The sequence below is a fragment of the Sminthopsis crassicaudata genome, chromosome 1, assembly GCF_048593235.1.
Source record: "Sminthopsis crassicaudata isolate SCR6 chromosome 1, ASM4859323v1, whole genome shotgun sequence".
Lineage (NCBI taxonomy): Eukaryota > Metazoa > Chordata > Mammalia > Dasyuromorphia > Dasyuridae > Sminthopsis > Sminthopsis crassicaudata.
Window position 1 is genome coordinate 647,112,976 of NC_133617.1, and position 18,570 is coordinate 647,131,545.

General features: G+C 32.1%; 1 protein-coding gene across 6 annotated transcripts in view; it reads left to right on the forward strand.

The window, feature by feature from the left end:
* CCDC171 (coiled-coil domain containing 171) overlaps positions 1 to 18,570 on the forward strand; it is a 507,402-nt gene that overhangs the window by 176,061 nt on the left and 312,771 nt on the right. For all 6 annotated transcript variants that reach the window (XM_074282935.1, XM_074282936.1, XM_074282937.1 and 3 more), the window contains one exon: positions 18,396 to 18,534. In XM_074282935.1, the coding sequence (XP_074139036.1) occupies positions 18,396 to 18,534 (139 nt within the window). The remainder of the gene's footprint in view (positions 1 to 18,395; positions 18,535 to 18,570) is intronic.

Consider the following 18,570-nt stretch of genomic DNA (forward strand, 5'->3'; position numbering starts at 1 on the left):
AAAAGTAATAATCAGAAGGGCCTGCGACCAGAGTCACTGTCCCCCACACCCCGGTATAAAAGGGGATTATCATACGAGCTGCTATAAATAGGACAAAACAAAAATGAGCAGGCAAAAGAAACCCAAGCATAGAAAGTTACTACAGGAATAGGGAAGACCTGGGCTTATCTTCAGAGGAGTATAGAGAAGCAAAAAAGCGCCACTCCTACCCCAAAGAGTAGTGTCAAGTGGTCACCTGCCCAAAAAGAATTTGTGAAAGAACCCAAAAAAGACTGAAAATTAAATAAGAGAGATTGAAGAAAATTTAAAAATCAGATCAAGAAAAACAAGAAATTTTTGAAAAGAAAGTCAACCATGTGGACAAGGAAATCCAGAATCTTATGAAAACTACTTGAAAATTAAAATTGGGAAAGGGGAAGCCAGTGAAGTTTATAAGAGACCAAGAAATAAATAATATATAAAGATTGAGAAGATAGAAGATGAGGTGAAACATCTCTGAAAAGAAAAATTGATCTGGAGAACAGATTAAGAACAGAAAACATAAGAATAGCTGGACTACATGAAAACTACAAACAAAAAAAAAAAGAATCTTGGCACAATAATAGAAGAAATAATGAAAGGAAATTGTCATGGACTAATCAATGAAAATTGTCATGAAGTGAACAAGAAGGGGAAAGTTAGAATAAGATAGGGGAAAAAACTTACTGATCACTATCTCTAAGAGATCCTACAAAGAAACCTATAGAACTATCATAGTCAAATTCTGAAACCTCCAGGTTAAGGAGAAAGTTTGAGCACAAGGATAAACAATTCAAATTGTTCTTGCCACAATTAGAATTATATAAGATCCAGCAGTTGCCACACTAAAAGACTGCAGGTCTTAGGACATGTATCAAAGAACAAAGAAGTGGGGTTATAGTTGAAAATATCATACCCAGCAAAATTCATTATAATCCTGAACAACAAAAAAAGGATATTCAATGTTTTGTCAGACATTAAGGATTTTGTTGACGTACAAGATCCATAGTAAACACCAAAGACTGACTATAAGGGATTCAATAAGGATAAATTGTTTCCTTTTCATATGTGGGAATGTAAACAATATGTCTAAGGTTATCATTAGCAATTGGGTATTTTGAAAGAAAGATTGGGTAGAACTGTGATAAGATTCTAGAAAAGAAAAATTGTAGGTAAAGGCAAAAAGATAACTCATGTATAAGGTACAATAAGAAAAAGTGACACAGAGGAATTAGATGGGGGAGGAGAGCTGGTAGTTCTTTCATTGGGAAGGGGTTAAAGAGGGAATAATACATACATATCTTTTTATATAATAGTAGCTTTTTAGTTTTAAAAATAAATGCAAAGATATTTTTCAACCTTCCCTCCTGCAAAATCTTGTCTTCCAAATTTTTTCCCCTCTCTCTCAGCTTTCCCCCTCCCCTAAACAGCAAGCAATCCAATGTAGGTTAAACATGTGCAGTTCTTCTAAATATATTTCCACGTTTATCTTGCTGCTCAAGAAAAATCAGATCATCAAGGAAAAAAATAAGAAAATAAACAAGCAAGCAATCAACAACAGCAAAAAAGGTGAAAGTATTGTGTTTTGATCTACATTCAATCCCTATAGTCCTCTAGGGATTCAGATGGCTATTTCCATCACAAGTCTATTGGAATTGGCCCCACTCACCTTATTGTTGAAATGAGCCACATCCATCACAGTTGATCATTGTGTAATTTTCTTGTTGCCACTGGGCCCAATGAATGTTCTCTTGGTTCTGCTCACTTCACTTAGCATCAGTTCTTGTGAGTCTCTCCAGACCTTTCTGAAATCATCCTGCTGATCGTTTCTTATAGAACAATAATTTTCCATAATATTCATATACGATAATTTATTCAGTCATTCTCCAAATGATGGGCATCCATTCAGTTTTCAATTCCTTATCACTACAAAAAAGTCTGCTATAAACATTTTTGCACATGTGGGTCCTTTCCCCTTTTTTATTATATTATCTCTCTGGGATACAGACCCAGTAGAGAGATTGCTGGATCAAAGGATATGCAGAGTTAATACATAGATATGTAGAAGGATTCAAAAGTCTTCTAATTTGGAAAAAAAAAATAAGAGGGTAAGGAGATAAAGAGTGGAGAGAGAATAAGGGAGAAGGAATTCTGATATGAATAGGATTAAAGATTGACTAAAGAGAGAATAACATATATTTAGAGGGGAATAAAAGTATTTTGAACTTATAAAGAAATAAGAGACTGAGGGAATAAGATAAGGAGGTGATGCTATAGAAGGGTGTGTGGATTAATAGGGATTGGATTAAAAAGGGAACAACATAAATATTTGGAAGGGTGTGAAAGTCTTCTAAATTCAGATAGAAACAAGAGGGCAAGGATATTAGGGTCAGGAGAAAGGATAAAGTGTGAAGTCTGAGATAGCTCCCTGTTGACCTCAGGATCAGCCAGTCAGGGTAAGCAAAAATCCTTGGTCTTTAGGGGGAGAAGTAAAAGAAGACAGATAAACCTCTATGAACCTCGAGGCTCACCACCAACCTCTTGTCCTCCTCCAAAGTGACTCTGGCTTGTCTTACTCCACCCCCTAATCCCTCCTACAATTATCTTTATACACCAAAAGATCCAGCCAGCACTGAATAGTGACAAGGGCCATTTTCCAAGCATATGCTAATAGAGTATTGTCCAATAGGAACTAATTAGCCTTAAGTGCTCGGTTGTCTGATTCCAGGGCATCAACTCAGAGTTTCAGCCCTTTACAATAAGAGGAGAAAGTTGGGTTAAGTAATAGGAGGACAACATAGCAGGTTGAAGTAGAGGAGCCAGGAGCGATAGGAATAACATGAGGAATAACATGAGAAGCAAAGGAGAGGAGTGAGGAAGTATAGGAATAAGGTGAGAAAGATACTAAGGGAAATAGGAGAGAGAAAAATAAAAAAGTAATTATAGTTTAGAATGTGAATTGGATGAATTCACTTATAAAATGGAAATAATGGATAAAAAATTTGAACTCAACCATATGTTGCTTTCAGGAAATGCTATAAAAATGAAACCTGTACACAATCATAAAACATCAGGAGTAGAATTTGTTGTGTAAAACAAAGGAGGTAGTAATCATGATTTTAGGCAATCTAAAATAGATTTAATCCAAAGAGAAAATTAGGGAAACTATACCATATTATCAGTTATATTAATCTACATTTTTAAAGACTATTTAAAATAACTAGACAATATAACATTGGAATATTGCTGTGGTGTAGGAAATGATGAGTTGATAGATTGAGAAAATTATGCAAAGACTTGGATTTATGAAAGAAGATGCTATCTACCATCAGAGAAAACAGGACAAGTGGAAATAAGTATAGCACAGTTTTACATGTATGCATGTGAGTACATATGAGTATATATGTGAAATATATAGATATCTGAATGCATGTATGTGTGTATGGAGGTGTATATGTATATATGTATATGTATTTATATCTAAATGTAGCCTTTGAAGGAAGGGAGAGGAGGAAAGGGTGAAAAAATAAAATAAAACATGTCCAGAAGACAAACAAAAACCTACAAGGAAGCAAAGATGGACATCTCTGAATATGTTGTGTAGACTTTGTATTATAGGCTTTCTTAAAATAGAAATTAATTGCTTTACAAAAAGGGCTTCTACAAGAGAATCTCTTACGTTCTGCTTTTTATATGGCAATGTTTTTTTCCCTTTTTCTTAATTTGTATTTTAGTTTAAAATAAACAAAGAAAAGTACTACTTTGCCATTAAATTCTTGCTGACTACCAAAAATTGATCAATCTTGCTTTTAATAGCATATTTGACTTTGTTAATTTTTAAGAACAATATTCTCAATTGTTTTTTCCTGATGCTAAGACTGAGAATGTAATGATATATATATATATATATATATATATATATATATATATATATAATATAATAATATAAATGTTGTTAGTATTGCTATCTTTAAGTCACCTGAATGCCAACTTTATTGCTTTTTTTTTTTAAGTGTTCTTTTCAAAGTCCTAACTGTAAAATTAAAACTTTTTCTTCTTCCTGGTCTTTCTTGTCTTCTTTATCTTTAATTCAATTGACATCTCCTGGATGTGTTTCCTTATTTGTGTTATACAACACTGTTCTCTTCTGCTTTTTCCTTACTTCTTAGTGATTTTTTTTCTCCTTAACATCCTTGGGCACTCCCCAAGACTTAGCCTTTTTCAATATTTTTTCTCCCTCAGAATTAAGAAATTTTCTATTATCTGGTTCTGGAAAAGGTAGAACTTTATATTCTTTTCTAAATTATTGATGATATAATGAAAAAAAACAGATTTATCTAAATATCAGATTTTATCATTTTGGGATTTATAATCTGGGCTAATTCCATTTTCCACCAAACTCTTATACTGTTTTCAATTGCTATAGGTGACTTAGGGAATAGAATGCTGAGCTTGGAATTTGGAAGATCTGAGTTCAAATATAACCTTGGATCCCTCCTAGCTGGGTGACCTTGGACAAGCCATTTAATCTCTGTTTTTCTGTTTCCTCATTTGTAAAATGGGGAGTCAAAATAATAACCCCTTCCATGGTTGTTGTGAATGGTTGTTGTGAACATCAAATGAGACAGTTTTTGTAAAAGCACACAGTATTTGACATATAGTAAACTTTTTATAAATGCTAGCTTTAATTATAATTATATAGTTATTATTATACAGTTTTTCATTTATTTTATTTAAATGTATTTATTCCCCAGTATGTTCCTCTCTTTGTTTTATTGATCATTATTCTTAATTTTGCTTATACAATAATTTATTTTTCTGATCAGTTTTTCTATGGGTTTGTCAGTATATCACTAGAATTACTTATTCCAGAAGTATACATTATAATCCATTTTCTTACGTTAAATAGTGTACAACTCTTCAGATCCAGTTCAGCTTACTTTCTTTTATTTTGGTCTGTGCTGTACTCATTGCTCATCTGCATTGTCTGCCCAAGCATGAGCTGCTGGACCAGGTCAAGGAACTTTTAAATTCAAGCTCATATAACATTCTAGACCAGGAGTTGGCAAATTTTGTTCTTGAGCCAAATCCTGCCTGCCGACTGATTTTTTGGTGGCTTGTGAACTAAGAATTCTTTTTATATTTTTAAATATGAAAACCTTTCTCAATTCAACAAATAAGCAGATTTGATTTGAACCTCTGACTATAGTTTGACCTACTCTAGTCGACAGGCATTCTTAATCAACTTGATTTTTTTCTGTATGGATTGTTAGATTGAATTATTTCAAATGGTTCATTATTTTTGAGCATTTTTACTATGCATTGAATATCCTTTTTTAAAATTGGCATACATGCTTGTTGACCATACCTATCTTTGTTTTTATACCTTGCTTAATATTAATTTCTGAAAATTTAAGATATTTATTCCTGTCATTGTTATTAAGAAATTGTGTATGATTATGTAAAATATGCATGGCAATTATCTTGTTGAAGGATCTTTTATGACTTGTTTTGCTTTCTTTGCTAGAACAAAATTCATTTTTATATTCAGTAAACACAATGGAATAATATATATTCTGTGCCTTTTAAAAGACATTTATTTTTTGGTATCCTATTATTTTTAGGTGTCTAGCTTTTTCTTTCTTGTATTTTCTCCAAGGATATTCCTGGTCTAAGTACAGATGATTTTTAAAAACAGTTTGCAGAGCTGAAAATGTACAGTTATAGCTTAGTAATTATTAATGGCCAATTATATTTAGTTGTAATTCTATATTTGATGTGTTATTTTCTCCATTTTGTAATATCTTCCCCTCTTTTAGAGAGATTTGGAGTCAGATACTCACTGCCCTCATATAATTGTGTCCTCTTCAGCTCAGATCTCCTCTTATACATACATGGTTTCTTATAGTTACTTTTGTAATCTTTTCTTTCTTTGATGTCATTTCTGTTTTTATGTGAAACACAGAGAAATTAAACATTTGCTGGGCCACATTGAAGTCTGCAACACTGAAGAATGCATACCCAATCAGATTAAAATGTATTTGGGAAATATTTAAAAAAATATAAATACAATGTTACTATATGTTTTAAGACACTTTTAAGACAGAAATCCATATATATGGATGATTTTCTTTCTATTTGAGTTTCACAATACTGATGTAGCTTCTTGAGATTTTGGCATTAGAATTCAAATATAGGGAAACTGAAATCCCAAAATTATTAAAGAAGAGTTTGTTATAGACATGTTGATTGATTTTTACCCCCATTTTTTCAACTTTAATTTTCATCTTTAAATGCTTTGGGGATAGTTTCAATTGGTTGTCATACAGAAGTCTTATGCAAATTCATTTTTGTTAATTATCTTATGATGCAGATGAGTTTGAATTTTTGTTGTTGTTGTTGTTGAGGCAGTTGGGGTTAAGTGACTTGCTCAGGGTCACACAGCTAGGAAGTGTTGTTTCTGAGACCAGATTTGAACCAAGAAAGATCCTTCTGACTTTCAGGCTGGTGCTCTACCCACTGTGCAACCTAGCTGCCCCTATATTGAAATTTCAAATGTTGAAAGCATTTCAAGTATTTTCAAGACCCTTTTGTCTTTATTATACTGTTGATTACTTCTTGAATAAAGAGAAGAAATGATGATTGTTTATATCACTGTCTTTTCTTTTATTCATTTACCATTTGAATAAAATCTTACTCAAAATATATCAGTTTAGAAGTATATTAGGTTCACAATATATTTTCTTCTCATTCTTATATGTTTTTCTAGTTTCCTGTTGATATTGAACTTTGCCCTTAATATGTCAATGGAATAAATTTACATTGCTGTCTGATTTGGAAATGGGACCCACGTCAGCAATCTATTATTTCTTCTGTATTGAAATAGTCATTTTCCTTTTTGTGTATAATATTATTCATTGTTCATCATTCCCAGAATATTTTGAAATTCTGTTCATCATTTAACATGATTTATTCTCAAGAAATTTTTGTATAGTCTATGTAGCTCTTTTATTTTATAATCTTGAGTCATATTTTCCAATGATTTTTGCCATCTTCCACTATATTTACCTTTGTATTGGTAGTAAAAGCATTAAAATATATTTTGATTTAATTTAGAGTTTTATTAGGTTCTGCATAGATGATGATTATTATTTTTTTATCATAGCTTTTTATTGACAGAACATATGCATGGGTAATTTTTACAACCTTGTCCCTTGCACTTATTTCTGTTCCAACTTTTCCCTTTCCTCCATCCCCTCCCCTAGATAGCAGGTAGTCTCACACATGTCAAACATGTTAAAATATATCTTAGATACAATATATATGTGCAGATCCATTACAGTTTTCTTGTTGCACAAGAAAAATTGGATTCAGAAGGCAAAAATGACCTGGGAAGAAAAACAAAAATGCTAGTAGTCCACATTCATTTCCCAATGTTCCTTCTCTGGGTGTAGCTGATTCTGTCCATCATTGATCAATTGGAACTGAATTGGATGTTCTCTTTGTCGAAGATATCCACTTCCATCAGAATAATCCTCATACAGTATTGTTGTTGAAGTGTATAATGATCTCCTGGTTCTGCTCATTTCACTCAGCATCAGTTGATGTAAGTCTCTCCAAGCCTCTCTGTATTCCTCCTGCTGGTCATTTCTTACAGAGCAATAATATTCCATAACCTTCATATACCACAATTTACCCAACCATTCTCCAATTGATGGGCATCCATTCATTTTCCAGTTTCTAGCCACTACAAAAAGGGCTGCCACAAACATTCTTGCACATACGGGTCCCTTTCCCTTCTTTAGTATTTCTTTGGGATATAAGCCCAGTAGAAACACTGCTGGGTCAAAGGGTATGCACAGTTTGATAACTTTTTGAGCAGAGTTCCAAATCTGCAAAGATTATTTACCATTTCTTGATTTCTGTAGTTGAGTTTAAGTGCAAAGTTGTACTTAAAACATTGTAATTCTTTTTGTTTATCTTATGAAGTATACTTTTATGTATTTTTTTCATTTAGACATATAAGCTAACCTTCATTTGACTCTCTGTAAAGAAACTCTAGACCATAATTTCATATATTGTTTTATTTACAGTGAAAATGGTAATCTGTTACTGGGGGCCCATACTCAATTTTATCTGTCAGCTGATTGCTTTTATGACATAGTCTTCAAGAACCTAATGTCATCTCTCTACTATCAAAGATGATATTCATGGTGGATTATTAGATAATTTTGATAGTATAATTTGAGATTTATTTTTAACCATTTCTCCCTTCTTACTTGATTATTTTTCTTTTATATTTTTGTATAAATTTAGTTAGTATTTTTTCTAGTTTTATAAAGTTTCCTATTGGAACTCTGTTTGGCTAAGAACATTGAATAATCTTCCTGTTGTTGTTATTCCTTTATCTATGTTAAAAACTGCTTTTAGACATATTTCTAAAAGTTCTTTTGTGTCTTCTTAGATTATTTTGAAATCTTGTTAATTCAATTGTCATTTATTTTAGAAATTTATACATTTTTATTTTTAAATGTTATTGGTTTTTAGTTTTTCATGTCATCATAGTTTTCCTTCAGCATCCTGTTGTCTCTAGAGAGCTGCCTCATATGATAAATTGCATTTAAAAAAAAAACAACAATATTTTTTCCTACTTTTTTTTTAAAAAGGAACTCAACTCACCATTACATTGAAAAAGTATAATAATTTCTAATTTACAGTACCACTGGTCCTCTCAACCTCTGTGAAGGGTTGGCTTGGTAGTATTCTTTTTTAATCTCTTATTTTGAGCCCATATTTATAATTTATAAATATTATATGTTATACTATTTATAATTTAAATTTTTTCAAATTTTTGATTGTGTGTGTGTGTGTGTCTGTTATTTGTTGAAGTAATTGTATATATTTTTTCTTGCCTCTACATACTTCACTAAGTATTAATTCATATAGATTCTTCATGGTTCTCCATATTCATCACATTATTTCTTACAGCATACCTGTGCCATAATTTGTTTTGCCATTCCCCAATTGATAAGTATAAGTATTTTAATTTCTAATCCTTTCTATTACAAAAAGTGCTGCTTAGTTGGTTATATATTAGAACTTCTTATCAGTAGCTTTCTTGACACACTTTATTTTGACAAAAAAATAATTTCTCCATAAACTTGTTTACTCTCAAGTATTATCATCAAAACAAGAAATCCACAAAAAAAAAAAAAAAAAGATAAAGCCTTGTGAAGTAAATATCTGTTTAAGACGATGGTATCAAAAATGGAATTTGTATTTCTGTAACCTAAAATATAAGAATGATAAACTCCTGGTCAAGAACATGGGAGACAAGAATGGCACAATTTACATTCTAATTCTCAGGTCTTTTCCATTTCTGCTGTAGCTGTATTCTAATCCTCCAGATTTCTTTATCTCTATGATTCCTCTGATTTTTCAGTTCCTTTTTAGGTATCTTATCTTCCTTAAGTGGATTGTAAGTTGCTTAAGCATTGGGCTATTTTTCTTTTTTTTGTTATTTTGCAATTCCAAAGGCTTAGCACAGTGTCTGGCACTTAATAAGTGCTTTATCTATCTACCTATCTAATTATTTAATTAACTAAAAAGTATTGACTGAAGTCCGAAGAACTAAGTTCCCATCTTATACAGTTAGTTCTTATGTCACTTTGGTGAAATAGTTTTAATCTTCTTAGCTATTTTATATTAAGAAATAATGAGGCAGGTTTCTGAGGTTCCTTCAAGCTCTGTAGATCTGATTTGGTGATAAGACTAGATTCACCTGAAGTCTAAGAAGTCTAAGAAATCAAACCCAAATGTTAAATTGAAAAAGAAGAATATGAAACTGCTCGTGTGTATTTCTCAAATAATGTACTATGCAGTCTGTAGTGTAACTTCTACAGTTATAGTATAGAAAAGGAGGCTTATTTGATCTCATATACATTGCCCATGATTAGATCATGGCTGTAAAATGGTATGTTATTCAAAGGAAGTTAAATAAAATGGGGTGGAGCTGGGGTGTAAAACATTATATATCCAGAAGATATATTAATATCAGATAATAAGGGAACCAACTAGGGAAAGCATAGTGAAGAATATTTGTATAAGGATCAATGGAAGTAGAAACAGAAGTAATATTGATAGTATTGGAATGTGTTACAGACCACCTGGTCAGAAAGAGTAAATAGATGAACAATTTAAGAAACAGATCATAAGCCAGGCATGGAGGCATAATATGGTAGGGGGATTTTAATTATCTGGACATCTGCTGGAGCTTCCTCTCTGCCAATTCTCTCTAACAATTTCATGATTTTACATAATGCTAATTCTACCCTTTAAAAAGTGAAGCAACCAACAAACAGAAATTCTATTCTGGATGATAACTTGGAAAAAAAAATACCATGTCATATTACAATTTGTATTAGTGAAGTGGAGGAAGTCAGTTCAGGTTGATCATAATCCCTCATGAATAGCATTCTGTAGCTATAAAGAATAGAAATTGTTGTTAACAGGGAAAAAAAAAAAGGAATTGTCGCAAGTAACTATCTGTGTAGTGGCAAAATCACGTAACCCAACTTGCTCAACTGAATGGATGTAATCTCAGATAACAGAAGATGGCTACAAGAGAATTGTCTCGTCTTGTGAGAATAGTGTTAGAAATGCAAAGAAAGCGAAGGTTGAAGAAAAAATCCTTTAAAATCTGTTCAGAAAAAGAGAAAGTCTGTGATTGTTATGTGGGATGCAAAGGATGATAAATGCTGAGGGATAGAAGGCAGGGCCATGCTATTCCTATTTTGCTGCTTTCTCTCTCTCTCTCTCTCTCTCTCTCTCTCTCTCTCTTTTCTGTTAATGAGAAGGATTTCTGACAGACAGTTGCAACAGGCAATTTATACTTGTGTTAAGTAGGAAGATAAATCAAGAAACAGAGCACTTAGTTGCTCTTGATCAATTCAAGTCCCCTGGCCCAAATGAACCACATTTTCAGTACTGAGAGATCTGTCATTTGTAGTGCTGAATTGTACTGCTAATAATCTTTCAGAGATTGAGATAAATCAGAGAAGGAAAAAAATCCTGAATTTTCATAAAAGGGAAATGCTTGGACCATGAATCTGGGAGTTCTACTTTAATTAGTGGGAAAATTCCAGGATTAATAGGAAAGTTATAGAACATCTAAAAAACACAGATTCTTTTAGAATGAGTTATTCTAGATTAATATTATTTCTTTTTTCTTTTGTTTTAAATATTGTTACTAAACTTTCGGTAGGTCATAGATACAGATGCAATTTAAGTTGTTCATTACTATTCTTGTGGACATGATGGAGAGATATAGGTGAGGTGATAATGCTAGTTGGATTTAAAATTGGTTAAATGACCAAATCCAAAAAAATTTTCATTAAGATTAATTATTATCAGTTGTATCCCTGATCTAGAAACAATTAAAACTATATATAATATCATAACTATTATTATATCTAACTTTTAATTTTTAAATCTTCACATTTCCTAACCAAAAGGAAAAAACATGTTTTAACATTAGACAGCTAGTGTTGGTCAGGGTCAGAGATCTTAATGCCATTTGAGAAGAAAAGCTAGTTATTGGCTCTTGACATATTGTAAAAGAGTTATGGTAGGAAGCTGCAGAGATTATCATGCACTCCATTGAGTTGCTGGAAAGTTATGTTATCATTCAGTTTTGGCTAACAATCTAAAGTACAAGCTAAAAATAAATCTTTAAGGACAGGCATGAGTTCATTACAGGATTTTGCTGGATGTGGAGTGATGTTTAATGATAAGAAATAGCCCCTATGATCTAAAGTAGAAGTAGCACTAGACAGTTGGCAGCATTGCTTCGGGTATTGCTTTTCAATGTGGTATGCATTTGTTCCCTTCTCCCCCTTATTTGGAAGACCAGCTGTGCTGATTTGTCCAGATTGAGCTGCCAACCCTAAGCTGCCAGTGGTCATCACTTCTCCTAGGGTCTCTTTGTTACTGGTACACTCTGCCTTCATCATTCCGGCTGGTCTGTGGATCCACTTCATTTAAGCCACTTGGAGGAGATCAGCAGTACATTTGGGATTCTAGACAGTATTGCTTCCTTAGTTTTCCTAGCACTGAGAACAGTACCTTGTACAGGCTAACTCCTTTGCTACATTTGTTGATTATAACAGTTGGTATTTTTCATATTCAACAAATAACTGACTGAACAGCCTCCCTAATCTGTGAAATTAACTGAAATGAATGCCACCTCAGAGTCAGTCTCTGCAGACACTTATCACATTTTAAATTTAAACCTTGGAGATGATTTAACTTCTCCATAATTGGTATTTCTCATGTTTGAAAACTAGCAAATTTTCTTTTAATCTTTATGATTCAGAACTGCTTTCTGCCTGGGTTAAAGCTCTTTTCCTTTGCTACTTCTCCCCATTCCCTTATTCTTATCCATCCTTATCTTTCTCTGTCTTCCTTTTCCACTATCCCCTCTGTGCTCTGGCACAACCCCAGCCTTGAATTCCCTTTCATTCTGGAGCATATCTAATCCTATGGTGCTCATTAAAACCTATATTTTAGGATATTTGGGATAATGTACTTACAAAGGCTGACTATTATTCTCTGACACATAGTATCAGGAGGAACAATTTGCATAGTTCCTATTCCTTTTAAACTCTATGCTTTTGCTACCTCTACTTACTACTTTTCTCCTTTAAAGTTCACTCCAACCTATCTAGATATTTGTCTCTACCATTTATTGAATTGCCAGTTGCTCCTCTCCTCTTGGTATGTTCAGGTATGTAGCTCATAACCTTTCCTTCAACCTCTCCATGTTGAACACATGGCCTCTGTTTCCAGAATACTCCAACCAAACTTAGGAGTCATCATAAGCTAGGACCTCCTTATCCCCATCATCATGTCTGAATCAAATTTACTTTGGGTGCAGAATTTCTTGTTATGGCTCTAGTTTAATTTCAAGAAAAACTTTTAGAATTTATTAAAAATGTGGAGAATTGACCAAACTGATGATTTGAAATAATTGAATGCCAAAAGGACAATGGGATACATGTGACTGAAATAAAAACTGTAGAGTATTTGAATAAGATCACTGCGTGGGAGATGAAGGGCCACAAAATGTATATAAAGTTTTAGTTCTTATGCCCAAAATGCTATAAAGATATGCATATCCTTTGATCCAGCAATATCACTACTGGGTCTATATCCCAAAAAGATAATAAAAATGTGGAAAGAATCCATATGTGCAAAAATGTTTATAGTAGTTCTTTTGTAGTGGTAAAGAACTGGAAATTGAGTGGATGCCCATCATTGGGGACTGGCTAAATAAGTTATGATATATGAAGGTAATGAGATATTATTGTCTTTTAAAAAATAATGAACAGTTTGATTTCAGAAAAGCCTGTTAAGACCCACATGAACTAATGCTGAGTGAAGTAAACAGACTCAGGAATACATTGTACACCATAATAAGATTATGTGATGATCAACTGTGATGAATTTGGTTCTTCTCAACAATGCAGTGATTCAAGGCAATTCCAGTACACTTGAGATGGAAAATGTCAGTTGCATCCAGAGAGAGAACTATGGACATTGAATGTGGATCAAAGTATTTTCTCCTTTTTGTTTGTTTTTCCTTATGATTTTGCCCCCATTTTGGTATGATTTTTCTTGTACAATATAACAAATATGGACATATGTTTAAAATGATTGTACATATTTAGTCTATATCAGATTGCTGTCTTGGGAATAGTAGAGATGAGGGAGGGAGGTAGAAAAATTTAGAACATAAAGTTTTACAAAAATGAATATTGAAAACTATCGTGACATGTATATGGAAAAATAAAATCCTTTTAAAGATAAAGTTTCAGTTTTTTGAAAGAAAATAAAAGAATATGATTTGAATAAAAACTGAGAAAAATCACTGGAGACAATTAAGAATTGGGCCCACATTTGGATGGTAGAGAAAGCTCAAAAAATGAAAAACATTACCATTAAAGTATTTTTGATGTATTTAAAGCCTACTTAGGCTTTTGCAGTTGATTGCCTACTGCAATGATGTTGACCTTGTGATGAAATTGAAGTGCTGATGAACAATGTTTTTGACCCAGCTTAAGAAAACCTCTTATGTAAAGTCACTCAACTAAGTATCCTTGAAATATTTTCTTTTTTTCTTTTTCCTTAAGAAAATGTGAATATTTATCCTGGATTTACCTAAAAAAGTGAGGGAATCCACAATTGGAGTTTTTCTTAGAAAATATGATGGAGAATTGAAACTATTTTGGTTGGCCCTGGTTCCAAGATACAACTGATTGTCATTATTAGCATGTTCTGTATTTGAGAATTTGCCTACTTGCTCAAAATTTGTAACCCTCAAAATAAGTATTCAAAGAACTTTTTTGGTCACTTATGGACATGCAGTGAATTGAAAATTTTGATTTGTTTGGTATACATGTTCCCAAATGAGCTTGAACAAGGCACTGCTCTGCCTTCTTGTGGCAGTTCTCATAATGTTAACAAGTATTCTTTTTGTCTGTTAAATGCTATATTTTTTCATATTTTGGGGGATTCTTTTGCTATTTAAAATCACCACCAAGGATAATATTGAAGTGTTTGTTGGTATTCCTCAGTGAAAGAAGACTTTGATGTGCTTTATAGAGAAAATAAATACGTTAGATATGTTTCTGTCAGACATGACTTATAGTGCTGTTGGTTGTAAGTTCAGTGTTAATGAATAAACAATATAGTGCATCTAGAGAAAGGAAGAGTAAATTTGCCAATGTGAAGTTGCACTAGAAAGTGCTAAAGTTAAATAGAGGTTGCAGGAACCTAATCCTCGGGAACATTGCTTGGTTATCTGTTAACTCTATATTTATGGCAACTTTATAAAAATATCTATTATGAATGATGAGGATTGATTATAGAAGAAATAGAAGGCATGATTTAGAGGGTAAAATATAAAGAGAGAGAAATAAAGTTAAGGGCTACTTTGCTACTAAAAATAGGAATTACAAAGACTGAAATCAGTGCATCATTTTTCCTCTCTCCAAATGTTTTGGTAATATGACTATATGATCCTATGTATATATTCAATGGATAATGTTTATATTTCTGATCTTGATGCTTGTCATTTTCACCTATTTTACAATTACTGGTCAGTAATCAAAGAGAACTATTCTTAGGATTTCTTAGAACTTTTCTTAGACAAAAAGAATTACTGTCCTCCCACATAAGTATTTTGTCTCCTGTTTATTCCATTGGAAAGCTTCACTGCTTACCTTCTTTTAACTCTAAATTCTTAGATTCCTTCAAGACTTATCTCAGATACTACTTAAGATTTTTCTGTTATCAATAGTATCATCAGGTTTCTCTTGACCACTACTCCTCTGTGTATGTACATCTTCCTCTATTTTTCAAGTTCTTTGATGGCATGGATTGTCTTAGATATGATTTTTTGTTCTGAACTTAAATACTAAACAAAATAAACATTTATATGTACATTATGGAATAGGAAAGGATTTTACTTGAAACTGTCAAATCTATTATGTAGAGCTTACTTTTCTCTTAAATATATTATAAATTTAACATGTAACTCTCAAACAATCCTGCTTGCTTGTTAATCCTTTTGGTCTTCTGTATTTTTCTCATTTGGGGGAGAAGAATAGAGAGAGATATCTTATCCTTAATCCTTCTATTCCATTTCATCTCCCTTTCCAATTGAATAAAAAGAAAACCCAGCCTTAATAATAAATGTGCATCATTGTGAAAACAAATGCTCATGTTGGTCACAACTCCAAATATATGTCTTGTACCTTGAGTGCATTACTATTCTCTCAGGAGGGAAGCCTTGTTCATCCCTGGTCCTTTGCAAGTGTAGTTAGTTACTACTGATCAGCATTTTTAGGAGTGTCATAGTGGTCTTTTACAATGTTCATGGTCTTGTATAAATTTTTTTTCTGGTTCTCTTCACTTCATTCTACATATTTTCCCCCAAGTCTTCTTGGTTCATTTCTTTTGTCATTTCTTACAGCATGATATTATTTATAACATTCATATATCACAATTGTTTAACCATTCAGAGCCTCCCCAAATGACTGGATTTACTGCTCCAACAATGTATTAATGTGTCTCTTTTTCCCTCCAATGTTAGTCATTTTACTAATTTTCTTTCCCAGCCTAATGGATATGAGGTATGAGTTTACATTTATGTGATTATTAGTGATTTGAAGCACTTAAAAAATATGGTTGTTGATAACTTGTATTTCTTTCTAGAAAACGGCTTTCTAATATTATTGGATAGTTTATCTGTCAGGGAATGGCTTTTGTTCTTATAAATCAGCTCCTTGTATAACTTGGAAATGCGACCCAGATTGGAGAAACTTGCTACAAATCTTTTACCACTTATCCATTTTCTTTTTAATTTTGACTACATTGGTTTTATTTGTGCAAAAACTTTTAAATTTTATATAATTAAAATTGTTCATTTTATTTTCTATTATCCTCTCTATCACTTCTTTGGTCATGCGCTGTTTATGCATCGTTTTTCAAAAGGTGATTTCTTCTTTGCTTTTTAAATTATTATATGACTTTTATTTAATTCATATCTATTTGGAATTTATCTTCGTATATAATATGAAATATTAGTCTATACCTAATTTCATTCATTCCTGTAATTTCTGTCAACCAACCATTTAATTTATAAATTAAATATCTATAAAGAAAATACAGAACAATTGGAAACATGTACTAATAGCAGAAAGAATTAAAGTAAAACCACCTTTAAGAGGTAGCTCTTGAGTGAAGGAAGCTGAGGATTAAAAAATAGAGTTGAAGAAGTATATCATAGGCACATGTAAAAATGGCATTTCATCTGTGAGCACTCAACAAGTAGGCCAATTTGACTAGAATAGATTGTGAGTAAGGATTGGGAAAATAGACTGGTGCTTTATTTTTGTCTTTCTTTGTATGCTTACTGCTTAGCATTGTGCCCAAACTTGGGAACTATTTAATATAAATGTGTACTGATTGATTTTATTAGAGTCGATTTATAATGGTCTTTAACTTGCAACTAGAGAAGTTTGTATTATATTCAAGTAGCAATAGGGGAAGTTACATGCTCTGATTTATTAGGCAGTAATACTTGATATCATTACTTGACTATAAAAGAATTTCCTTTTTTCTTTCTGAGGCAATTGGGGTTAAGTGACTTGCCCAGGATCATATAGCTAGGAACTGTTAAGTATCTGAGACCAGTTTTGAAGTCAAGTCCTCTTGACTTCAGGGCCAGTGCTTTATGCACTGTGCCATTTAGCTGCTCCTTCTTTCATTTCTTAACATGATCTTAAGGATATTCTCTGAGTATTAAGATATGGATTGATTTAATTTAGAGACTTTTATTGATTTTTTGAAATAGAATTTCTGTACCTTCTCATCCTTTATAACAGTTGTTGGCACACAAGTTGTAAAGTATCTTCTTGGTGGTCTTTTTGTAAATGTTTGCCATGAGGTCTGCAATAATAAGCTAAAGGGTTGATTTTTGTTACTATAGTAACATCATATTTTTCTTTGTTTTATTTTTACACCATTATATTCTGATCTCCCAAATTGGGAATCTGCTGCAAAATTTCTGTTACATTTGTCTGGAATCATTCAAATCTAGATTACACAAATATACATATATGCACACATACTTGCACACATATATACACATGTCCATATATACTCAATCAATTATTATTAGCATATGTCTCATATATTTTGTGGATGGTTTTCATAAAATTTTAAATTCTAAAGTGGATTTTCTCTTTGAAATAGTATATTTCACGAGGATGTTTAAAATATGTAGACTATAATATCAGCAGTAGGACAATAGGACAGTAAATCTTTTGGACTCAAAATCTTATAAGAAATTCAAAGCTGTCTGTAAATTTCTTCCTGCTTATCTGTGTCATTTTACTCTTTTAATTAGTATGGATGGAAAGTATTTATATGTGAATTTTTCAGTTCTATTATCTTTACTTTATTTGAACATAAAAAACTATGACAATTATTCAGTTTTGCAGAAGCTTCTAAGCTAATGTTGTATGTCCATCAAAAATAATTTGGAGATCTAACCAATACCACAAAATCTATTTTATTTATAACTTCAGGCACAGTACAAACATATAATAACATAAGGGGAGGTATAATTTTCTTTAAAATCTTTCATTTCAGTGTATAGAATCCTTTTTATTAAAAAAAAAAAAAAGGTAACTTTAAATGCCTTTGGCATGAAAACATGATATATAGTACATCTGTCAGTTCTGTTAAGGGTGTATAATAGCCATTGACAAAAGTATATTTGAAAAACCTGCTTTGACACTTTACTTTTTCAGATTAGAAAGAGAGTGTTTCTCTAAAAACAAGAAGCTAAATGAAGAGATCGAGGAACAGAAGAAAGTAATTATGGACCTCTCAAAGAGACTTCAGAGTAATGAAAAAAGTTTCAGTGAATTACAGGAAGAACTTGCAATGGTAAGGATAAAAAAAAATACCCTATGGTACTTACTT